Genomic DNA, 25,446 nt, shown 5'->3' on the forward strand with positions numbered 1-25,446 from the left:
AAGCAAGGTGGATGTGCCTCTGCTCATTCATTACTTGTGCAAAAAGCTTTCACGTGTCTCATCGTAATATCATTAGTTTTCCTGTCATTAATTCTTTATATTTATGTAAGTCAAGCTTCTGGACCTACTTTAAGTATCCAAAATTGTAAGTCAACTTTTATAAACCTGTCACCACTTGTATATAGAAATCCTGCAGAATTTCCTCCAAGCCAACCAAAATTCAGAAGTAAACAGGATGTTAAAGTTGATTTTAACCCAAATTTTTTTTATCAAAACAACTTCACTGTTCTTTATAACAAAGAATTGTTTTAACTTAATTTACATAAGAAATTAAGACAAAGTACCCAATTTTGTAACAACTTAACATACTGAAGTTAAGCAAAACATTTAATCTTGGAGAAAAAACTATGCTTCAAAACATTTCAAAACCACTGTCTTAAGGAAGTAAGGTTTAGGATGAAGTGGCCTCAACCAGGAAAGGGAGTCAAGTGATAAGCAATCCAGCAGAGGGCTCTGTGTAAAAATGTTTATTTGTACTAATACTTAGAATACAGGAACTAAAGAAAGAAAAAAAAGACACCTCAACTCCAAAGCGACAGTGAATTAGGGCCTGCCCACAGCCAAGGGGAAGCACACTCCAGGATGTCCTGGCATGGATTGTCCCCCCACTACTTAATGTGTCACCAGGCAGAAAATTGAAGAATCAGGGTGTGAAGACCTTAGCAGCTGCTAGCGAGCGTGCAAGGGAATAAAGGGATGTCTCTGGCTTCCCATGACCCAGGAGCCAGGATACACAGAACAGGAGGCAGAGGCTCCCAATTCAGTTAAGGGCAGGAGCTGAACGCCCAGGTCCAGGAAGAACAAAAAGGGGATTTCGGAGGTAGGCTTTTTCATCGAGTTAAAAAACAGGCACATTATCCAACATCTCCCTGTGGCCCCCAAGCTGCTGGCCTGGCCCCCTGATGCTTCCCCTCTCCCCATAAAACCAAAAGGAATAAGGAGGGGAGGCAGAAGATAGGAAATAACAAGGGTGGGGAATGCTTCAGTCACTAGAAACCACCTGTGAGCGGGAGCCAGGCGAGCATAAGAATGAATCAGGGTGAAGCTGCTATGCCCCGGGGGTGGGGCAGCGGGAAAAGGGCAGAGCCAAGAGCGTCCTGGCTCAGGCAAGGATCCTGGGTAGCAGGAACAGAGGGCCACAGGGAGCCACTCTGGGGAGAGGAGGCGGTGAGGCTAAGCAGCACGAAGGGCACGGGAAGCTCCTTGCCAGCGCCACCTAAGCCCGTGCAGCTCACTCCCAGCTGCTCCTGGCAGAGGCCCCAACCTGGTGGCAGAGCTAGAGGAGTGAGCTGCTCTCCACCCTTTCTCGGAGGACACTGTTTGAACCCTGTGATCACCAGAGCAGGGGCCCAAGGCAGACAGAGTGAATGCACTTCATGGATTCATGGAGAGCAGTGAGAAGCAGGGCCCACAGGTACGCCTTGGGGCAGTGTGCTGCTCCGTTCTCCCTGAGGGCCTGGGGCCAGAGGCGGTCAAGAGCTGCCACCTCAGCTTGCTGCTGCCAAAGGCAGGTTGGCACGACCACCCCGAGGTTCTCTGGACTTGTGAAAGAGAGGAGGGAGGGAAAGGGGGTATGAAAAACAAGAAAGGAGGAGAGAAACAGCTCTAGATGTATGAGGGGTTGGGGGTGGCCACATCAAGAGGAGTTCTGATTCTGGTAGATGGAAGCTTTCTCCTTCAACAGGTCCAGACACAAGTGGCAGCTCCAGCTTCCTGTAGGGAAGCATAACGGGGTTACAGTGGGTCCAACACAGTCCTCATCTGCTGTCCCTCTACGCCTCACACCTCACCTCCAGCAGCAAGATCAGCTACTACAGGACTGGAGATGCCCTGCAGTAGCCAAGTTTCAGATTTATCCTGAGCAAGGAGGAACCTTTAGGTCTTCAAATATCATGAAAAATAACTCTCAATGGAGATGAAAGAAATAATCACCTGGAGGCCTATTTCACAACACAGACTCTAGGTCCTGCTAAAGAGGGCCTGGGCAGATGTTTTTAAAGCAACCCAGCTTTTAACTATTTTTCTTTCTTTTTTTTAATTGGGGGGGAGGTAATTAGATTTATTTATTTATTTATGTTTAAAGGAGGAACTGGGAATTGAACGAACCCAGGATCTTGTGCATGCTAAGCACATGCTCTACCACTTGAGCTATACCCTCCCCCTTTAAACTTCTGATTATAGAAGAACCAGACTTTGTTCTCATGGCCCCAAAGGTTAGAATAAAGATCATGAATGGAGGCTCTAAAGAAACCAGTTTTGATTCCACAACACAGGTTCTTGCGAAGACCATGGAAAGATGAGAAGGGCTCCCCTCCAGGTGTCTGAGCAGAGGCTGAGGACCCGATTAGAGGAAAAGGGGGCCAACTATGATGACCCAATTTGTTGTGACCCAAGTCTAGTTTCATAGAAAAACAGGAAATAATGTCCCTTATATGAAAAAATAACTGGCTCATACCTTGCTTATTAATATTTGCTATGGTTGGATTCTTCTACGCTCTTTTTTTTCTTGAGAGACAAAATTAGCCCTTAATGCTTTGAAAGTATAAGCACAATTGTACATATGTGTATTTGAACATTGGTCTGGGGGAACAAAATAATATTCTACAGTTTTTATCAGTTCTTCAGATATGTAACTCAAAAATGTAAGGTCCTTTTTAACCCAAAGGTTAATATGCAGCAGTTAACAAGCTTTTCTACAAATAGCCAGAGAGCATTAAATATTTTAGGCTTTGTGAGCCACATATAGTCTCAGTCACACTTTTTTTTTTTTTAAACTCCCTTTAAAAAATGTAAAAATCATTTTTAGCTTATGACCTACATATATTAGCTGCAGCTAGATCTGGCCAGTGAGTCAGAGTTTGCTAACCCCTGACCTAGAGCCTAGACCATTTGACAATTCTATGGGGGTGCCCCCCAGCTGCCTGCAGCTCTCCTGTACCCCAGTGTCTGGCAGCACTTCAAGAGGAAAGCCCTTCTACAGTTAACATGGAATTGTGTCTGTGAATTGATATCTTATGGTTAAAAATAATGAAACACAAAGTACACTATTTCTCCCCAAACAGATGATGAGAGCTGAGTGCTCCCCTATAGCTGCTAAAGGAATCTCTGACTTTGTTAGTGGCCTCCTTCTGGGGGGGTTGGGAGGTGACAAAAATTTGACCTACAATACAAGTCAGCTCACATCACACAGTGAGCCACTTTCTGTTGCCTGTAGTGTTGGTCCACATCCTTTGTCACAGATACTGGGCATTTGTGTCCTTCTAAGTATGCTTCTGAATTTCTAAAAAGGAGGGGCTTTGAAAGCATTCTGAACTGAATGAAGGCAAAGTGCCTACTCCCTAATCTGGAAGAATATACCACTGATAAGAAACCTCACCTATTGTGCAGGTGATTTTCCAAGTTACTAATAAAATAACTTCTGAGTAAGAGATCCGGGAAACCTACCTTCAGGAGGCTCAGACATGGACGGGGTGAGACAATACATGTGGTAGCCACGATCACAGTCATCACAGAAGAGCAGCTGGTCCTAGAGAAGGCAAGACAGAAGAGGGAGGGGAGAGGAAAATGACTAATGGGCTGCAGTTGGGCCCCTGGGGCAGGTAAGGAAGGTGGGCTTCTGTAGACACTGCTGCTACTTCCAAGATGGGTGGGACAGATGGCAGGTAAGGACAGACATGGGACTCTCCAGACAGAATACCACTGCTGTCCATCTCCACCCAGTCAGAGTCACTGTCATCCCACTTGGACGCTACCAGCTGCTTAACTGAGCTTATGGCCTCCAGAGTGTTCTCCACAGAGCAACCAAAGTTATCTTTTTAAAATGTTACGACAGACCACATTACTCCTGATTAAACTCTCAGACCTGGTGGTCCCTGCCTTCCAGTCTCCACTTCTACTTGATCTCCCACTGCAGGGAGGCTCCAGCTGGCCCCAGGGGCCTCAAGCCACTGGCTTGTCCACCTACAGGCCTCTGACTTGCTGTTCCTTCCTGGGAATGCCCTACCTCCAGGTCTTCTTGGACGGTCTCCTTTGTATGACCCAAACCTCTACAGCAACATCATCTCCTCAGAAAAGGCCTGACTACCCACACCAGGTATCTCGTTACTCTCTGCCACATTACTAGTTCCATTTTCTTTGTGGTTCATCATAAAAATGTCACTCATTTCCTTGCTTATTTCTTGTTCCCACAAGAAGGTAAACTCTACAAAAGCAGGGACCTTGTTTGTCTTCAGTGTCCTTGGTGCCTAGTACAGTATCTGACACAAAGTAGGTGACCAGTTAATACCTGCCAAACAAACCAAAGTTCCCGCTGGGATGCTGGGGAGGGGTGTGCAGGGAGGTCTTCCCCTTTTAAAAGAAAGCTCACTTTGGAGGGACAGTGGAAAGGACAGTAAGAGCTGAGGAGCGTGGGGGGCTGGGGCACGCACATCATTCTCGGAGGTGCCACAGATGTTGCAGCACTTGCACTCGATGCACTGCCAGCGGTAGGTCTTCACAGCTGCCATCATCACGGGCGTGAACTGGAGGCAGGACGGATGCCCTGTGGGGGGAGCGAGTGAAACAGGCATCCGGAAACTGGGGAGAAGCGAGGTGCCCCGGTTGACTGCCAAAGTCACTGGATGCTGGCAAGCCCTGAGCCCCTCGGAGACTGGGTGCTGGCTGAGGCCGCCCTGGCCCTGGGTTGCAAGTACCTGAGCGGCCACAGTCAGAACAGGATACCAGCTCCTCGGGTTGTCCTGTCTTCTTGTTGATCTTGGAGTCCCCCAGGCAGAAGTCACAGTAGTTGTTGGGCAGGGCCAAACCATCGGGACCTTTCTTGGCTACAGGGAGAAAGGGAAGAACTTTGATGATACCCATGTGGGCCCCTGGCTCTCTCAACATCCCTGCGAGGAGGAGTTTTCATAACCAGGCCGACTCCTGCTAGCCCCACCTCCGACACCTCAGCTTACATTTCTGCTCCTCGGACCTCTGGGAAACCGGGGTGGGTGGCTGCGAGTCTTCCTTGTCCTCGCCCTCCTCCTCAGCCAAGTGGGAGTGGGCATAGTGGTAACTGAGGCCTGGTCGGTTCTTGTAACGTTTTCCACAAACTGAGTGGGCAGAAGATTGCAGAGAAAGGTGTGAGGATCCGAGAGTGCCAGATCCCTGCCCCTCTAAGCTGTGGGGCTCCACCTGAGGCAGAGGTAACCACCCCCATCGGCTCTGCTCGGGGACAGGTCTTCAGTGACAGCCGCCTCCCCCTGGCTAGGAACATCAGGTCCTAGGGCTTTCCAGCTTCCATGGCTATTCTCCCTCCTAAACCCCAGCCCATGGACATCTCTACTCTTCCACAGAGGCTGCTAGGAGGGGAGCCCATCCACACTGGCCCTGGGAATAGTCTGGGGAGTTCCAGGTCAGGAAGGAAAGGATATTTCTACAGTCTTGTAACATGGCAGAAGGAGGAAAGGTAAGGAAGAGACTCTGAACGTTTTTACGTCTCCATAAATGTGGGAGGCTCATGCCACACCATATGTACAACACAGTCCATCTCTGCCCAATGTGGATAAAGGAGCAGGGAGTGGATCTCTTGGGGATAACCTACCGAGTTTCCTGGGGCTGCTGTCCCGCAAAGAAATTCAAAGACACTCCCACATCAATGCCCTGCCCAACCCCACCAACTAGCAAGGAAAGCAGATCCCCATGAGGCATCTTGTACTCTTGAGCACTGACACCAAGAAGAGCAAGGGGTCGGCAGGAAAGGAATGGGGAAGGGATGGGAGGAGGTGGCGGATGGTGGGGAACATTAGCTGACCACCAGGTATCTGTTTTGGGGAAAGGGGAGCAGAGGGCTCTGTTTCTAACAGGTTCCTTATAATGCTTTTGAAGCCACCCCATGCAGTGGGCCCAAGCAGTCCCAGGAGCAAGCTTGTGGGAGACAAGCAGTGGTAAAGGCAGCTTCCAGGACTGTGAGGACCAGAGCACAGCACAAAGCCATCGCTCCTATCCCCATGCCATTCCAGAGATTTAAAAACTAGCATCACAGATGAGAAAGGCAGGAACAAGGGAGGAGGGGAAAAGGGACAGGAAAACCAAAAGTCTGAAAAGTTGAGAGAGCTACCTCTCTGGGGCGCTTTCGAGGTATGCTTTTGTTTGAAACTATCTGAAAGACAGAAAGAAAAGTCATGAGAAGAAGGCCTTGATACACTTGAGACAGGTGCAGCAGCAGCAGCAGAAAAGTGGAGTAAACGAGAGAGAAACCCCAGCGGTGATGGTGCTCCCAGGATGGAGAGACAGAAGTGGGGCGAGTCAGAGAAAAGGGGGAGAGAGAACAGACATCGAAAAACTTGGTGCTGGACTTCAGGGGCCCTGGCTTGATTGGGGCCAGCAGACCTGGATGCCATCAGGTTGAAAGGCCAACGCTGCCTGCTGTGTGTGCCCCCTCAGGCACCCCCACCCCAGAGGACAGCAGAAATCTCCCCCAGAACATGCAGGTCCCCCCCATCGTGGAGTAGAGGCCAGGGCCTCTCAGGGATCTCAGGGGGCCAGTCAGCAGGTAGGACAAGAGCCCAGGCTTGTTTTATCACTTTGAGTAAGAGCACAACCTTCCCTCCTCGCATATCCCGAGGAGCTGGGTCCAAGGCAAGGACTAGCCACCCACTCGTGAGGCACTCACTGTCACAGGCATAGGGCTTGTCCCGATCCTCCAGGATGGCAGCGTCCAGCTTCTTACGGGCACTGCCCACACCTTTACCCTGTTAAGAACAAAAAGATGCTCTTACTAAGGTATCTAGGTCGGAAGAGTTAGACTCTCCTGGAGTGGCTGCTAACCTCACCCAAGAGTGAAAATGGCAACAAGCAATAAAAGAGTGAGCCTCCGCAGGCCCCCCGCTCCCCCAGGCCGTAGGCAGCACCCTGGCCCTCACCTTGGATTTTCCCTTGCCGCGACGCTTGGGAGTGTCTTCTTCATAGTCCTCATCGTCAAGGTCATCCAGGAAATCATCCGGTTCTAGGATCCGCTGAGTGGACAGAAAGATCAGAATGGGCAGAAATAATGTACCTCCAAAAGGTCCCCCACGATGGGTCCGGCCAAGGCTGTCCAGAACCTCCTCTGTGACCTGGCCCCTCCACTCGAGCCTCACACCTCCCTGCTGCCCTTCAACACCCTATCATCCTGTTGTTTCAAAGCTTTGGGCTCTCCTTCCTCTGTGCCTCTCTTCATGTTGTCCTGGCCTGTCCTAGCCTGGACTGCCTCTCCCACCACCTCCAAGTGGACGAATCAAGTGTCGTGTTTTTCAGAAAACTTTCCCTGATACTTCACAGCCGTGCCCTCTCCTGCCTCTGATCTGACACCCTGAGAGCACGCTGTCAGTGGCTTCCTTTCTAACACCTCACTTCCTAGATTTAAATTAGAGCTTTCCTGTTTACTTGTGTGGCCTTGTGGGAGGTTTTGTTTTTTGTTTTTTAAAATTTTTTACTGCTCTGCTTCAGTCTCCCTGTATGTGAAATGGGGACCACTATTTCATAAGGTTGTAGAGACTGGAGAAAATGATGGAAAAGCACTCAGCACAGTGCCTCACATATTTTTAGCTCTTATTGTTTTATGTACAGTTTTATCTTCTTGTTGGCAGGGACAGGTCTGCGCTACCCCCAGGCACCAAAAAATTTTGTGACAGAAGATGAATGAGTGAGAGCCTGTACTTAGAAGGAAGGGAAAGGAGAAGACTGGATGGTAACAACGAAGCCACTCAGAACTTAAGAGTTCATTAAGGAATGAGCAGGAACAGAACTCCAGGGGTCTGCCCCCTGGCCCACAGCTTCTGCTTCTATTGTGATTACTGGGTGGCCTCTGATGAAGAGGATGCTGGTTTCCATTAAAGTCCCTCAACCACAGAGTTAATCTTGTACCTTCCGTGCTCGACTATTCGTCACAGGAAACTCGCCCAGGCTGTCATCATCAACTCGAGGATCCGGGGCACCTCGCTTCTCCAGGGGGTCAGTGCGCAATAGAGCTTCTAAACTACTGCCGTCCTGAGAGATAAGTCCCTCCTTCTTCAGGGTCTGGTCTGTGTCTGCAGGCAAGGTCAGGATGGGCAGAGGCTCAGAAGGGCTGAAAGCAGACCTCTCTGGGTCTACACAGGACACAGTGCTAGACCAGCCACAAGCCAGTCACTGTCTTCTGGTCTCTGGCTGCCCAGAAACTAAGACACCATAGTCCATCTTGGCACCATAACATATTTGTTTACCTGTCTCTACTAGACTGAGTTCTTAAAAGGAAGGAATCACATCTTATTCAAGTTAGTATCTTTAGGATCTCGCACTGGGGCTGGTTCATAACAGGTGATTAGTAGGCCTCCCTGCTCAGGGTGGTGTGCTTTACCTGGTTTAATTGATGGGAAAGAAAGCCTCGGATCCTCAGGAGGGTGTGCTCGCCGCTTTTTCCGCCAGCGCCGGGCAGGGTAGGAGTATAGCTGCCCAGAGGCCAATCCTGTGGAAGGAAGGAAGGGAGAGAAGTCAAATCCTAACCCAGTCCTAGAAAATGATACCACACTTTCTAGATGAATAGGCTCTCACTGAGTTCTAGAGCAAAGGAGGAATATGGACAGTGAGCGTCTAGAGACAGAGGAGGCATGGTTTATGGAAAAGAAAAACAGATGTAAACTCAGGGGCTCTGGCTAACACATAGCTCTCCAGAAGCCCAGTAACAGCCTCAGTAGCACAGCCCTGTAGCAAACAAAGCTGCTTCATCCTCCCTGGGCTTCTAATCATGGGAAGACCTGATTCATCCATGGGTAGAAAGCAGCAGGAAAAACCCTCCTAGCTGGCTCACCACCTAAGCTGAGGAGGCTTCTTCCTCCTTGCGCTCCCAAGTGGACCCTCACCTGGACCCCGGTGTCGCTTTTCCATCCAGATGTAACAGTTGCTCTGGGCTACTCCGGTCTGTGAGTCCAAGAAAGGCAGGCGCACGCTGCGTTCAGCACAGAGGCGGGCATTGTAATTGTGGCACTGCTCCATGGCATCTTTGTAATACTGCTCCCCAAGGCTGCAGGAAAGACAAAAATGAGGTGTGTGTGTGCTGGGAGGTAGGGGTGAGAGGTGCTTAGCTCTCCCTCTCCCTTGCCACCTGCTTCTCTAGATGGCTCAAGGGACTGGGAAACTGTCACTTTGCTTTAATTTCTTTCATCTCTGCCTCATGGGACACCAAGCCCCTTCACTAAGCCATCATGAGGTAAGATACTTTACAAATAAATTACCATCAGGAACACACAATTTCATCATGTGTCCAATCAGACCTTACTCTGACCCATAAGGAGGGGAAGAAAGCAATGTTCATTCCGTGCCTCTCGTGAGACCAACCCTGTGCTAGCCAAGACGCTATTCCTCTTGACCCTCAGGATTCTGAGAAGCAGAGGTTACTTCCTTTTTATAAATGAGAAAAGAGTTCAAAAGGTCTGGGGAACTTACTCAACTATATTTATCAAACTACAGAGTAATCTATACAATGAAATTCTACTTAGCCATAAAAAAGAAAAAAGGAAGTTCTTCATGTAAACAGTCTCCAAGATAACTAGGGAAAAGAAAAAAGGTACAGGCTGAGGAGTGTTATAGGATGCTACCATTTATGTAACCAAGTGGTGGAAAAGAAACTATAGGCCTTCAAGGAGAAAAACCAGGTGACTAGAGGACTTTCTCCTCTGTGCCACTCTGCATCTTTTGAATTCTGAACTAGGTATTTTCCCAACTAACTGATTCTATATACTAATTTTACAATCATTGGAAAACATCTGAAAATACCTGAACACTCTTGAAGTCCACCTTTTACTGAGCACCATTATACTGATACAAAAGCTGTTTGCTCAAAGGCCTATCCTAGACCCTTCTCCATTCTCACACCATCAATTTTTTTAGGAAAGAATCTTCTTAGACTCAAAAGATTTAATTTGAAATCTGAATTTTTTAAGTGCTTTAAAAAGCTGCAAAACTGCACAGTGCCAGTAGTTATCTGGTTCAAAGAATCATGTAAGTAGAACCAATCTTGTTCTCATCTTTCAGGGTTTAACAAGTACTGGAGCTTTAACTATAACAATTCACATTTACATATTTGATCAATCTTAAAATAAACAGAGGGCAGAGGTGATTTCTTTCCCACAATATTCCCGGCACCCATGAAGGTGTCTGGGACATCTTGACTTGACTTGGTAGTAAAATGACCTGGCATGGCTGAAAGTCACCACATAAACATGGACATTTAGTCAACCCATGTGGACCTCAGGTTCCTATGCTATAAACTAGGCTGAACTAGATAAGCTCTGACATACTCTACAGAGGGAGACTCTTAGCATGAGAACCTAAGTAGCCTGTTGCTTATGTCCTCGACTACAACTCAAGCTACACCAACAAACCCTGCTCTGGAATGTGAGGGGGCTTTTACTGGGCAGCCACAATAGACCACTTAGGCACAGCTTGGCATGCTCCCAGCAACTGAAAAAGACGCACATTGCACACAAGGCAGTGACACCACAAGATAGCCTGGCTTGATTCAGTGAGCTATAATAACTGTAATTTGAGGTAGGCATGAATCTGGTGTTGGAGATTAGAGAGAAGGGAACAGACTCACATTTGCTCGCCTTTAGGAGGCAGCCATGTCCTCACTAAACAGAGGAAAACTGGATAAACAAGGCTGAGTGCAGCAGCTCCTTTGTTTCTGCTGATGGGAATTGATACTGACACTGGAAGTCAAATGGAAGGAAGGGCCAGACAGGCTGAGAGCTGCAAAGTCAGAGCCAGGAGGCTGGACACAGTCTGGAAGGGGATGAATGAGATGTTCTATCAAAGCTCTTGGGAGTTAACTGGGATTTCAGAAGGTGAGGCAAACTGTCTCGTGAGTAAGAGAGTTGAGAATTAAACACACATTGGAGGGAGGCAGGATCTGATGAGGACAGAGCAAGAGAGAATGAGAGAAATACTCTTAAGTACTTAAGGCTCCCATTGCAAGAAATTTCAAGCAAACATTATTCTTCAGATCTCGTTACATAACTCAGAAGGTTTCAAAACCAGTCAGCAGCAACAGCTATTTTACATTATTATTTTGCCCTAATAAGACCCCTTAAAGATTGTTTCAATTCTGATACCACATTTGGGAGGGAATTTACAACTAGGAAAATTCCTGTCCTAGGACAAAATGCAGGTCAGAAAAGATGAGCTAGTGACCCTGACCTCGATGTATAACCTCTGCTGTTGGAAGACTAGGCACACCTTTATCAAGAGATGTGCCAGAAAAGCATCTCTTTCCAGGATGAGAATGGTATAGAAAGAATGGAAGCCCCTTCTTAAAGGGCAAGTTCCGTAGGTGACTGTATTAAATGTGGTCCACAGCTCTCTACAGCTAGAACTGAGAAGGAGAAAGTTGGTTTCTCATCACTCAGGAATCAGTGGCTGGCGACCCTCAAAATCGCTATAGTTCTTTAAAGAAAAATAAGAAGTCATGCTCTATGTAAATGGGCACACCTCACTTCTAACACCACATAAAAGGGCTGGTAACCCTATTTCACATATGAAAGCCTTTCAACATAAGGACACAAAGAATCTCATTACATGTAACTCTTAAACCTAGGCAAGTCTGACATTCCCCCAGTATAGTAAGATTTCCAAGGTGGAAGCTTTGGTTCTTTTTTGAGAAACAAGAAACTTGTGTAAAACCTTCCCTTACAATGGGGTGGGAGGAGTCAACAAAGAGAAAGGCAGGGAAACAAAGAACATCTGAGTCAGGAAGGATAACTATATAAATGATAGATCAACAGCGTCATCTCTAAATTGAGGGAAATGTCAGCTTGAAGAGAGAGCTGGGGAAACTGGAGTGGGCAGATCAGAAAGATAACAGTGTTGGGAGGAGGGGTGGCTGAAAGAGGCGGCAGGATGGAGCTGAAAGCAAATTAAAAAACACACACACACACGCACACACACAAGAGGAGAAGGAGAAGGCACTTAGCGTAATGGAAGTGGGAAAGCATTCTCAAAGAAAAGGCTCCAGGTAGGGGGAGGGAGAGAAGCAATGTCTCCTTAAAAAAGGCTCTTGGGAAGAGTGTGGCTCAGCCCATGACACAGACAGATGAGAAGCTTTGAGTCCCTTAAAAGAGTTCCCAAACCTTTACTTTGTCATCCAGTCAAAAGCCAAAAACCCTGACTGGACAACTAGACATCTCAATTTTCTTACCCCTGCCCCAAGCCACATTTATCCATTAAAAGGAGCTTGCTCTATTCGCCCACGGGGCATGCACCCATTTCAAAACTCATTCAGATTCTTCTTCAGGGAGGAGACTGGGTTAAATCAAGTCCCAAAGCATCTTTAACTCACAGCTAGCAGGTCATTCTCCACTTACCCAACAACCATTAACTTTAACTTGGCTGGAAATCTGCCCAGCCCGAGTGTTGCACAGCGAATACGGCCGACCTAGATGCCCCTCTAGGCTGCCAGGGAATCCTGGGCTGCGTCCGTCCAGGGCCCGTTTTCTGATGGCTGCGATTGGCGACACACACAGACACACACACACACAGCCCGCCCCAGAACGTCACCGGGCTGTTTAGAACAAAACAGCCCACCGGTGCTTAACGGCGCAAGGGCTGCAGAGACGATAGGGAGGGGTCGGCGGCTGAGCTTCTCGGGGGCTCAGGCCGCTCCCGGGTCCGCCCTCGGCCCGGCTCCACCGGACTGAGGCGTCTCGGGAGCGAACCTGGGACTGTCTCTCGTACGCAACGAGGGCGCCATACTCTGGAAACCGTCAACCTGAACGGAGCGCCCAGACCGCACATCCCCACAGGGAGGCTGCCCGTTAGGGGCTCCCGTGTGCCCCGCTCAGGGCCTCCACAAGTTTTCAAAGAAGCGCAACGTCTTCTTCGGAGTCTTCTGTTGCCCTCCCGACTAGGAGTCGCAGCACGGCCTTCCCGGGCACGTCCCTCTCTCTGCCTCGTTGTTCCCGCACCGCTCCCAACTCACAGGCCCCTTACAAGACCTCCCGGTCTAGGAGAGAAAGAAACGGCCACTCACAGCTTCACTACATTTTCCACCACAGCCGCCATCTTCCCAGCTCTTCTCCCGCAGGCCGGGAGGCCCGGATCCCGCAGTGCGCAGGCGCAGGGACCGCACTGGGAACCAGGTTCCTCGTCCTTCTGCGCAGGCGCCGTCCAGGCGCGCGCGCACAAGAGCGAGCGGCGGAGAATAAGCTTCGTGTCTGCTCTCGGGGCCAGGGCGCTGAGGGACGAATGCGCAGGCGCGACGGAGACGGGTAGAGTTGGGGGCCGCGAGGGCCTCCCCGAGGCTACTGCTCCATCTCTGCATCTTCCCTTAAGTGGAGCGGGATGTGATAGGGAGGATCGGGCCTGGTCTCGAAACGAGAAGGTGAGAAGTTAGTGAAAATTGGCAGACCCAGTGGTGGTCTAGATGGAGCTAGTGCGCCCTGCTACCTCACCGACCTTTAACCTTGTGGTTAACTCTTTGCCCTCACTTACGGGTCAGGAGTTGGTGAGAACCCGAAGGTAAGCGTACAGTCTACTTGGCTTGCCAAACATGTGCCCATTTTAGGGAGAGGAAAATTTGCTCCCAGAACCTGGCAGTTCTTTGGCCAGAGTATTGGGATCTGACAAAATTCCCCCACCTTCCTGCCCCCAAACCCAGCCACCAGCTTGATTGGTGCCCACCTCTTCTCCCCTACTTCCTACTCCTAAACTCGTTCCCTCCACCAAAGAACTTCCCTCCTGCAGCTATTCCTCTCTCTTCTGTACCATTTATTTCTCCTTCACTATTGAATCATGCAAATTCTCGCCTACAGACTTGGCTTAATAGCCTCTACCGTTAACACAACGTTGTAAATTAACTATATGTCAATAAAATAAATAAATAAAATAAATGGGATTAAAGCATCAGAGCCCCTCCTTAGGCCCATATCTGCCTTTATCACCCCATTTCTTCTCACTCTTTTAAAGCAAATACTCAGACAAGTTTATACTGTAGAGCACAGGGAACCATATTCAATATCTTGTAGTAACCTGTGGTGAAGAAAAATATGAGAATGAATGTATGTATGTTGCTATGTGACTGAAGTATTGTGCTGTACACCAGAAATTGACACATTGTAAACTGACCGTACTTCAATAAAAATATATTTTAAAAAATTTAAAAAATAAAGCAAATACTCATTTCATACTCCCTACATATATCTATATTCACACGTATGACTGAATCACTATGCTGTACACCAGAAACTAACACAACATTGTAAGTCAACTATACTTCAATTTTAAAAAATGCTCCATCAATGAACAATAGATACTCTACATGATCTGAACCAGTGACTGCTATGTATAGTGTTTCTCTCACAGACAGGAACCAAGGAGTGGAAATTGGGGTGCAGCCTCTTGCAATCTCAACTACTGACTCTTTTCCAAACTGTTTTCTGTCCCTGCCACTCTGGGCTCTGGTTGATCTAGAACCTTTAGGACTCAAGGAAAGAAAACTTCCACCAGGGGGTGCAATAATGATTTCTCTAAATTAGGAGCTGAGACTGTCAAAGGGCTATTTTGAGTTTCACCTGCCACTGGACAAGAAAGTAAAAAGGGGGTACCATTGTCAGCTGGGGTGATTGATCCTAATTGTCTAGGGTAAATAGGGTTGCTGTTACCCAGTGGGGGCAAGGATAAGTGTAAACAAACCCCAGGGGATCTTCTTAATATTACATTCAGGTGATTTATGGGAGACACTCTTGGTTGGGCATTTAAGACCAACCCTCCCACTGAATACAAACTAAAAAACAGAGGAAGTGAAAAAAATCTTAAAAGCATTGAAAAGCTAAGTAATATGGTGAAGAATTACTAGGCCAACATTTAGGAGGTTGAAACCCAGGGCAGAAAGCCCAGAATTCAAGGCAATTTTTGTCCTAGGGACATTTACTGATCTGGAAGATATAACTGCGAAGCTGAGCTGTTGTTTGGCAGTCTTTGGTGGGGAGGGTCAAAATAAAAACCCAGAACCTGCTCAAGGTAGGAAGTCAGATACTCCACTACCAACACATACACACTTTAAGATTGGATCCCAACTTCTATGGACTAATAGCCCAGAATCATATGATCTGGGTAGTAGAAAAGCTCAAGCCTTGAACTTGGATTTAAGCGTACTCATTCTTAGAATGCCCTTGGTCACCTGGCAGAGGGGCAGAGACCAAGCGATACCCTTTCTGAAGGAATGTACTGTCATTCAGGGCCTCCAATTATTTCTAAAAATATTTTTTCAGATACAATATCTGGCTCTTAGTCAAAGATAATCCAGCACAAAAAGAAAAAAGAAACCTTGCATAAGAACCAATTGCAAACAGTAGAAAACACAGATTGACCCACAAAGATTTAAGATACTGAAATAATCTGACACTGACCATAAAATGACAATGATTACCATGTTTAAAGAAGATAAAGACAAGCATAAAAAAATCTGCAGGCAACAAGTCTCTATTAAGAAGTGCCACAACAGAATTTTTAGAGAACCACATAGAATTTCTCCAACTGAAGAATACAATAACCAAAATTAAGAACACAATGAGCTGGTTAAAAAGCAAATTAGACATAGCTGAAGAGAGAATGAGTGAACAAGAAGATACCTAGGAAGACATAGTCCTTAATATAGCATGAAAGACAAAAGAACAGAAAATACAGAATTGGAGGATATTGAAACATAGAAGATACACACTGAGGTCTAAAATACATTTAATTGGAGTCCCAGAGAGTAAGGAGAAAGAAAGGGATAGAGGTAATATTTAAAAGAGAAAATGGTAATTTTCCAAAAATGATGAAATACATGATTTCACACATTGAAGAAGCCAGATAAAGCCTGAGCAAGCTAAATACTTAATGGAAATAAATACTGAAGTGTTTACAAATACAAAATGGTAATAATTGGCAGATCTAGATGAAGGTGTATGGAGTGTACATTGTACCTTTCAGTATTTCTGTAGGTTTGAAATGTTTCAAAATTAAAAGTTTGGGGGAAACATCAGTCCTATATAGGGAGATCCACCAAGGGCTCAGATTCTTTAAAAAGAAGGTGTGGGACATGTCACCTGGTAGAGATCCCTGAACGGGTAAAATGCAGGCTGAAGGCAAAGGGAACATGAACTGGGGAGTGAAGAAGGGAGGATATTCCCACCAGCCACAGTTCTGTCGTAGAAAAAGTCTGTAGCTTCTACATTTATTTCTTTTCTTGCTGTGTCAAGTATATATTTTATATATTTTAATTCTCCCATTCTCTTTCTCTCCACTCTTTATACAATATATGGTATATTGGTGGTAGTTAACTTTACAGTATAGTTCACAATTTACCAAATTTTGAGATGGGCTGCTAAAGGAATTGCAGGAGGAATGAGCACCATCTAGAAATCCTGGACTTGGAAGTGGATGTGATAATTGAGAAGATTTTGAGATGTCTCCCTTTGGAAAATGAGTAGATGTCCAACAACAATGTCTCTTCCTATCTTGGGGAATTCCTTGTGTGGGTAGTATTAGGATATATATGGCACTATACAAGCTGAAGAGGGAGGGTCCCTCACTCCACCTCTGGCTACCTTGGTGAAGCAGGTCTCCCGAGTATAGTTAGTCTAATGCTTTGGCTTCCCTGTCTAGTCTCCTTTCTCCACTCAGACATGGCAGCCCCACCTGGTTTCCCAGGGCCCTTGGGCTGGTACCTGATGCAGGGAAGGTGGGAAGCAGTTCCTGGGACCCAGGACAAGAATGTCCCCCTTTCCTGGCCACTCTGCCATGAACTTCAGCACCAGGGTGAGGCGCTGCTTTTCAGCTGGGTGAAGCTATAAGGAAGATGTCTTTTTCTTGTCTTCCCCTCCCGGACAGGTGGGGACAAACCACCCAAGCACTGAGGGGAAGCCTGCAGGTGTAGGTGCTGGCCTTCGGCTCCCCACCTTTTGCCTTTACACTTTCCCAGGGTCTGAAGCTGAACCTCTGTGGGAATAGAGGGCTGCAGTTGAGGACAGGCTTTGCGGTCTCACAGACCTGGGTTCAAATCCCACTACAGATAGTGCAACTCCTACTCTCTAAATGATGGCAAAAATTTCAGATTAAAAACAAAAAGTTTGGTGGGAATGGAAAATGATACAGCTCCTAGGGAAAACAGCAGTTCCTCAAGAAATTAAATATAGAATGACCACATGATTCAGCTGTTCCACTTCTGTGTATATACCCAAAGAATTGAAAGCAGGGACTCAAAATATGTGTACACTCATGTTCATAGCAGTACTTTTCACAATTGTAAAAGGGCAGAAGCAACCCAGGTGTCCATTGATGGATGAATGGATAAACAAAATGTGGAATGGATGATGGAATATTATTCAGCCTTTAAAAAGGAAATTTCAACACATGCTACAGCATGGATAAACCTTGAAGACATCATACTAAGTGAAATAATGCAGTCACAAAAAGATAAATACCGTATGATTCCACTTACATCAGGTCCCTAGAGTAGTCAACTTCATAGAGACAGAAAATAAAAGGGTAGTTTCTAGGAGCTGGGGGGAAGGGAGAATGGGGAGTTAGTGTTTAACAGGTACAGAGTTTCACTTTGAGAAGATGAAAAAAAGTTCTGGAAATGGATGGTGGTGATGGTTGCAGAATAATGTGAATGTAATTAATGCCGCTGAACCATACACTTAAAAATGTTTACAATGGTAAATTCTGTGATATATCTATTTTACCACAATTAAAAAACACCTTACAAAAAAAAAAAAAAACTACAACAACAACACAGCAGTGTGGCAAAATGTCTCCTGGTCTAATTCTGCCTCTGCTTCTAGTATGAAATCTCTGCCTGGAGGCAGGAAAGGCTAGGGGTGAGGTGGGAGTCTGAAATTTGTAGGGTCAAAAGGATGGAAAAGAAGCAGCAGAATGGAAGAAGGAGCTCACTGAGGGCAGCAATGGCCTCCAGACACCAAGCCCCACCTCAGCACCTTCCCCTCCTCTCTGTCCCCACCATCCCCACCAGGGGCCAGTCCTCTTCCCACCCCGGCTTCTTCCTCTTTGATCTTGGGTCCATCTCTCACTCTACCTGGACAGTGACCCTTCTGAAACCTGGGCTGACCACGTGTCTCTCCTGCTTCAACTCTGTCAGCAGGTCCCCATGGCCTCAGCTTCAGCCTTGCAAGCAAAACTTTTGGAAGCTGACTCCAACCTGCTTTTCCAGCTTCACCATCCTGCCCATCCTGAGCCCCTAGTTCCTTTATGTCACACACCATAAACATTTCTGAATACCTTCCATGTGCAAATGAATAAACCCTGCAAGGTAGGTATCACTGACTCCATTTTAGAGATGGAGAAACTGAGTCTCAACACAGGCTGGGTTGGACTCAGAGACCTATGCTCTTTTCACCACATGGTGGCTTTTCTCCTCTCTGTCATTCACTCTGGTGCCTCAGTGCCTTTGCTTATGCATGAGCATAAGCCTGTAGGCCTTCAGCTTTGCCTCAGAATTGCACCTGGTCACCGTAATGTGCCGACACCACTGCACCCCTGCCCCAAGCACTCCCAGTCATGGTATCCAACTAGGTTGGAAATTTATTTGCTTCCAAATTTGATATCCTTCCCACAACTAGGCTGTGAGCTGCAGGAAAGCAGGGGCCGAGTCTGTCTGGTGCCCCAGCCCCTGGAGCATGTCTGAGGGCGCGGTGGATGCTCTGATGAGATGGGTCCACTGATGAGCACAGCTGATCCTTCCTGGCCCAGGCCCAGCCCTCCCTCCTGCCTGCTCCCTCAGTCCTCTGACGCTGGAGAAGCTGTTGGTCCCTTGCACTAGGCCTGTGGTTATCCTCTCACTCTTGGGTCTCCCCTGACAAACCCCCTGAGCCCAGCGCCTGGCCTATGGCAGTGCTCAGCCACCTCTTGCCAAACACCTGAATCCATGTTGGAATACCCCCAATTGCACTTGGTTTATTCCTGCTTCATTCTCACTATGGGCTCAAAATGAGGTAGTCTTCCAGAGGGCAGGACCCACCCTGCACAAGGCCCCCTGGGGCTGGGGTCTCCCCCAGGGCCAGCCCATGGCTCCCAGGGTCTGGCCCGTCTTCAGGAAGAGCCCTGGGACAGGGTACTGGGAGTGCAACTACCACAGCAGCAAGTTTTATTGCAACCAGAATCCCCTGGTCATGTGGGGGGGGGGGCAGAGGGGCATCAGTCACTGATACCATGTTCCCAGTCCATGACACAGAGCCACAGGTCCAGCTGGCCGTGCCCCACGTCTTCCCCCGCCCCCCCATCAGGGCATCGGCAGGGCTGAGGCAGAGGGAGGTAAAAAGCAGAGTCCATTTCAGCACAGCCTTCATCCAAGCGATCTGAGGAGAGGTTGGTGGTGGGGGTCCAGGTGGCCCAAGATGCACAGGGCCCTCTGAGCTGACTTCTGCACAAGTCCTCATGGAGTTTGGGGGGAAGCAATGAGGCCACCCTGCCCACAGGGAGAGGGTGGGAGGGAGGGAAACAAAGGCTCAAAGTGAGAAATCCCTGGCCAGCAACCACACACAGGTAGGACCTTGGGACCCTGACTTCTAGACCAGGGCCGTGTCCATCCCCTGCCTCCAGCATTCATTCCGGTCTGGGCACCCAGCCTGGCCATTCTCGGGTCCTATGTGGGGATCTGCAGGTGGCCCAGGTCCTGGTCCATGATCTGGAGGACGTCGTCCAGGATGGAAGGCCCCAGGTCCACGTGCAGGGAAAGCAGGGAGCTGGCATGGGACAGCAAGGGCTCCTCGGCCCCTGACTCGGTCAGCCCACTGTGGGCCGAGCCAGCCTCTGGAATTCTCCAGATGTCCACACTCCCTGCCTCCTGCAGGGAGGGCTGTGGGGAAGGCTGAGGGGTCTCCAGATGCAGGCGAGGAGGTTTGGGTGGGGCCTGGGCGGTGGGCAGGGTGAGGGCTTGGGGTCCACCGATGACAGGGAGGGAGATGGCGTTCTTGAGCAGAGGGGACGGCCCGTCGGGGAGCTCCCGCCCGCACAGCGTGGCAGTGCGGGTGAACTGGAAGGGGAGCTCGAAGCTGCCATCTTCCTCGGCTTCCTCAACCGCTGTTCCCGGCAGGAGGTGGAACTTGCCCTGCAGGAAGGAGATGTCACCGAACATGTCACTGCCACCTCCACTGCCGATGTGAATGGTGTGTCGGAAGTCCCCCAGTGGCGGGCTGATCATGTCTGAGGACAGCAGGTCCCGCAGCTTCTCCTTCTTGCCCTTGCGGCCGCCGCGCTTCAGGTAGATGGGCACCTTGGTGGACATGGTGACCTCGCCACCCAGGCCTGGCTGTCAAGGCCGGGACAGTCCGCTCACCGGGACCACGGCCTCTGCTGCCTCCTCTCACCACCCTCAACCAGCAACGCCCAGAGAGAGCTTTCCAGACACCAAAATCTTGCCAAAGGTCTAAGACTAGGGTGTGAGGTGTGATTGAAGTTGGCCCAAGGAATTAGGAAAAGAAAGATTAATGATCAACGAAGTCAGAGGGTCGAGATAACAAAAACCCTCTCTCCCCAAAGGGCTGAAAATTCTTCTGAAAACTGGAAGTAGGAAGGTGCAGAGCTCTTCCACAGTGATGCTCTCTGGGCTTGTCCTTGCCAATTTCTCTCCGGTTCGTGACTGAGGAGCTGAAATACCAAGGGTAAAGTCAGGGATAGAAGGACAAAAGGCAGAAGCGTCCTCCAGGAGCCCACATGGGGCCACACTCCCGTGAGGAGCCCTCCTGGCAGAGGCCCGTGTTCACTCACAGGCTTACTGCCCCTCAGGGCCTGGATCACCAGCGCCAGTTTTTTTTACATCAGCCAACACTGACAAATTTATTCTAAAATATCATTTCTATATGCAAGCATGAGCAACAAAATGCATTACTAATTATCTCCTAGAAATTAATTTTAGAAAGGAAAAAGCAGTAAAGGAAATATGCAGAAAATGTACCCATAAAGCATTAGGCGTCATGGGGGTGCCTACAAGTGGGGAACCTGAGTGACAGGCCTGAAGTCATATCCACAGCCCTGGCTCTGGTCTCTTGTCCTGGGTCCCCAGCTCTGCTCATCAGCATTGTCTGGGGGCTTACCCCCTGTTGCACTCAACTCTGCCCTAAGACATGACCAGTGCTAAATTGTGTGGGGGTCTCACGGATTTGTCTCAGCCCCCTACTTGGCCGAGGATGGAGATCTTGTAACTTCTGTCTTGCCCACCCAGACCAGATGCACAGCAGGTGTTCAGCCACCAGTGCCTAACGACTGCCACCTCCACCTCCCATTTGGCTCCCTTACATCCCACCTGGAAGTGAGGTCACTTCAGAGTTTCCCTTTTCTCCTCCTGTGGGTTAGGAGTTTCTCACAGACAGGGGCTGAGTCTTATATAGTTTCTGCCCCTTCTCCCTGCTCTAGCACCTAAGAGGAAGACGGACTGGGGGTGGGGGTACAGATACATGGTTGGGGTGCAGGGGAAGGTTCTGCTCCAAGCCTGGAATTTGCAAACATATCCCATTTAATCACCACAACCATCCTGCTACATTCGCATTTAAAAATTAGAGCTATCGGACATTTTGGAGAGATTCCCACAAGGCGTTGCAGGAGAGAAGCAAACTGCAAAAATGTAGCCTAGAAGATTCCATGTACTGAAAGCGCTAACCAGCTCCCCTCCCCACCCCCCCACATGTATGTGTGTGTAACTACGTATCCGGGTCTGCACAGGATTATATCCGATGCTGGAACAGAGAAGAACGTGGAAGGCCAGCACTAGGCTCATATGGCTGCCTAGACTGGTGTGTCGGGTCAGCAACATGAGAGGAAATTTGTCTTCCACGAAAGTTATCCTTAATATTTGGTCCTATTACTAAAAAATGATGTGTGGAAGCTAAATATGAAAGCTATTACTAAAAAATGATGTATAAAAGCTAAATATGAAAGGCTGATCACCAAAACGTTGAGAGGAGTTCTCTCCAGGTGGGAGAATTTCAGGTGACTTTCCCTTTCTTGGTCGTACTTTCATAAGCTCAAATTCTTCATAATAAACATATATTATTTATGAGCACATATTATTCATGTAATCAGAAAAAATCAAAGATATTTTTAATGTGGAAAAAAGTACATACACTCTGGAAGGGTGTCATACAGGTTTAACAGAAAAAGGAAGTGGAGCGAGCACTCCCTCTGGTTCCCATGTTGGGAGATTGGCGCAATATGTAGAATCAGAGCATGAAAGACAGAGAAACTTATCCAAGGTCACCCAGCAGGTAACCAGAGGAGCCCACCCTCCCAGGGGGCAGCAGGGGCTGAGCAGGAGGGAAATCGTTGGGGAAGGGTGAGCAGCAGCAGGAAGGCCTCTGCCAGTTCCTCTGCCTCAGTCTTCATCCCACGCGGGGTGAGGGAAGACTGAGGGGGCTGGCAGGAGGGAGCAGGAAGGAGGATGCAGAAGAGGCAGAATCCCAACTATCCGCTCCCCCTACCCCAGCCCAGGCCCTTACTCAGGAAACCCCACCCCAGGACCGGACACTCTGGGTCAGTCGTGCTGAGCCACAGAGACCGGACATCTTGCTCCTCCCAGAGCACCTGCAGCTTAACAGGAAACAAAGGAATGACTCTCAGGTGGCAGAATTCCAGTTAAGCTTGGAAGGAGCTGGGGGAAGGGCAGGGAGGCAGTGAGTGCTCTGAGGTCTTGGAATCTCATCGCTTATTTATCCAACAGACATTCATCCCTGCCTGCCATGCCAGGTCTGGGGGGGCAGGCTGACACACATCCTAACTGTCCCCTTGGCAGACGAGAAGTCCTGGGGTCGCTTTTTCTTCCTTTTCACTCATGGGGAGGGGAGTTGGCTGGTGGGATTTGCCCAGAACTCGGGCCAACCCCGCCCCCCCTCATACAGGGGCGCCAAGACAGCCTGAGCGTTTCCATAACAGATCCAGCATCCCTGACAGCTCTCTTGCACTGAGCCAGATGTACCCACCCAATTCCAGATGTGGGGAGAACTGAAGCTGGGGGGAAGGGTTGAGCCAGTGTCAGCCACCAGGGGAGCGCTGGGAATTGCAACCATCAAGCCCCAAGTATTCAGATTTGGCAACCACGAGACCCCAGGCTCCAGCTATCCTTGCACGGTTTCCATCTTCATGCTCTCAGGCACAGCACGATGGTGGGTGGCATTACTAGCCTTTACAGAGGCAGAAGCTGAATCTCAGAGATGTTAAGTAACTTTGCCAAGGTCACCCAGCTAGTAAGCAGAAAAGTGGGCACTGCTACCCAGCTGGGTCCCTATGGCTCTGATGCAGGGCGCCATGCCAACCTCTGTAAACTGCTTGGGGAGCAGGAGAGAAATAGGCTCCCAACCGGGCTGAAGCCATCAGGCCCCCAAGTCTCCTCCATTTAAGTTTTGCCTCTTGGCTGCCCCCATCTCTCAGCCTACAGGTGTCCAGAGATACGAGAATGAGCTCTCCATCAGAACAAGGCTCTAGGGGACTGGGATGCATGGCTTCCTGTAGCTTTGGGAGGAGCAGATGGGAGCCATTCCAGCTCTGTGGGCTTGCGCTGGAAGGAGCCCTGGACCTCCTTCAGAGAAAATGACTTCTTGGAGGCAGAGCTCCTCCTGTCACAAGGAATACTAGGCCATGCTCCACTTGCGGTGTCCAAAAAGCGGTACCCTGACCTTGAAATCAGGAGACGGAACTGAAATCCATCTCCACCTGAGACCCACTCTAACCTTGGGTAAGACACCTTTCCTTTCTGGGCGTCACCTTCCTCATCTATGAAATGGGATGATAATGAAACCATCACCAGGGGGCTGCTGGAGACCCTAATCCATACTACAAGTAAGAGAGGGCGCCGATGTACAACAAACGACAAAGGGTTAGCAGGTATTTATTCAGCAAATAGCTGTTAAGGCTTTCCTCGTGCATTTTGGTTCTCCAGGGACAGTGCTCCAAATAAAACCAAAACTAAACAGCCCGTTCGCCTCCTCCTGCCAGCTGCGACGTAGCCTGCATAGAGTCTCCCTCGCGGGTCGCGGGGTCCCCCTGCGTCGCTGTGCAGAGCGGCGCTCGGCTCCGAGGCCGCTAGGTGGCGCGCGCACTCCCACTACTGCCCCGCGTCCCTGCGGAGTCCCGGGGCGCACAGGGGTCTCCAGCGCGTCTCGCGCTCCAAGCAGGCTCCCCCCAGGGAGCGGCACGTTTGCGTACCAGAAGCGAATTATCTGCGGGATTGTCTTCTCTTGAAGGGGGTTCTGGTGTCACCACCAGACAATCAGGGGGAAAAGGGAGCGATCGGGGATCCTGCCCGGGTATCCAAGCTCTGGGAGGAGCCTCTCCCATGCTTTCCGGCCTGGGCGATGTCTGACTGTCCGCTCGGCGCACGGCCAGAGCTCGGGCCCCCGCCCCTGGCTCCCACGGGTCCAGCTCTCAGTCTCAGCTCGGGTTCCGGCGCCGACCCTTCCCCGCCCTCTGCCCGAGAGCAGCCCAGCCCAGCCCAGCCCGGATCCGTTTCAGGACACTAGCAGCCACGGCTAAAGATAGGAGGACACCTCACCATTGACTAAAAATACGACCCCAAGCCTGGACGGGGACGCTGGGCAACTGGAGGGCACTCTCGGCTCCCGAGGGGTGGGGCGGGGGTCCTGGCGCAGCGTGGAGAGAGGGACCGGGAAAGTTCGGATTCCGGATGCGCAGCTCCCCGGGACCGAGGCACTGGCAGGAAACACCGTGTAGCCTGAGGAACCAGGGAAAAGATCTACGTGGAGGTGAGCTGGGGGTCGGGCGCGAGGTAGGATGGGGTGCCTCCAGAATGGGCCTCTCGAGGGACTCCCTAGGAGCCGCGGTACGGCTGCAGAGTCCCGGCCTGAACTCACCTCGACGCTCGTAGGCGGCCGACTTGGGGGGCAGCAAAAGCTCAGGAGCTGGACCGCGCGGCGATGGGACCAACCTAGGCTGTGAACTTACTGTGCGGACCGTGGCCCCTGAATCCCCGCCTCCGACCCGCGGAGCCAATGTCGGGGCCGCCTCAACCAGGCCCCGCCCACAGCCCCGCCCTGCTCCGGGGCCCTTCGGAGCTCCCCCTTTGGAGGCTCCGCGCCGGGGTCCAGCAGCCGCGCGCGCCCAAGGGTCCAGTCCAGGTTTGGGCGGCCACTGCCTAGACGGCTTCGGGAGCTCGGGCTGAACTCCGCGAACTCCGGCGGTGCCCGTCGGAGCCAAAACTCTCGGCTCTAGGAAGGCCGAGAGGGTGGCAGCGGGAAGACCGAATTCTTCAGAATTCGCGGAGTGTCCTTGGACGAATTCCCTCCCTTGAAGGGCTGGGCCAGGGGAGGCGCCCGCACAAGTGTATTCGGTGACTACAAAGGAAATGAATGAGGGCTTGGAGGCACCTACATTAAAATTTTTCGAACTTCC

At 49.7% G+C, this 25,446-nt stretch overlaps 2 protein-coding genes across 4 annotated transcripts; both read right to left on the reverse strand.

Moving 5' to 3' along the window:
- Nucleotides 1-512: 512 nt before the first annotated feature.
- Nucleotides 513-13,235, reverse strand: DPF2 (double PHD fingers 2). Of its 3 annotated transcripts, none has more exons than XM_010957126.3 (12): nt 13,079-13,235; nt 8,916-9,076; nt 8,414-8,521; nt 7,942-8,105; nt 6,960-7,052; nt 6,710-6,788; nt 6,155-6,196; nt 5,010-5,147; nt 4,752-4,880; nt 4,488-4,600; nt 3,505-3,586; nt 513-1,773 (listed from the first exon to the last, which is right to left on the reverse strand). In XM_010957126.3, exons 1-12 carry the CDS (start codon nt 13,108-13,110, stop codon nt 1,697-1,699), a joined length of 1,218 nt encoding a protein of 405 aa, XP_010955428.1. In that variant the 5' UTR covers nt 13,111-13,235; the 3' UTR covers nt 513-1,696. The 3 variants fall into 3 exon arrangements, with proteins under 3 accessions (XP_010955428.1, XP_045374146.1, XP_010955429.1); XM_045518190.2 differs by lacking the exon at nt 13,079-13,235 and adding an exon at nt 12,414-13,026; XM_010957127.3 differs by lacking the exon at nt 6,155-6,196.
- Nucleotides 13,236-19,166: 5,931 nt separating this feature from the next.
- CDC42EP2 (CDC42 effector protein 2) lies at nt 19,167-25,047 on the reverse strand. The gene is made up of 2 exons (XM_010957125.3): nt 24,909-25,047; nt 19,167-20,697 (listed from the first exon to the last, which is right to left on the reverse strand). The coding sequence occupies exon 2, from the start codon at nt 20,333-20,335 to the stop codon at nt 19,694-19,696; it is 642 nt and encodes a 213-aa protein (XP_010955427.2). The 5' UTR covers nt 20,336-20,697; nt 24,909-25,047; the 3' UTR covers nt 19,167-19,693.
- Between the last annotated feature and the right edge of the window lie 399 nt (nt 25,048-25,446).

Source organism: Camelus bactrianus, chromosome 10 (genome assembly GCF_048773025.1).
Source record: "Camelus bactrianus isolate YW-2024 breed Bactrian camel chromosome 10, ASM4877302v1, whole genome shotgun sequence".
NCBI classification, from domain to species: Eukaryota; Metazoa; Chordata; class Mammalia; order Artiodactyla; family Camelidae; genus Camelus; species Camelus bactrianus.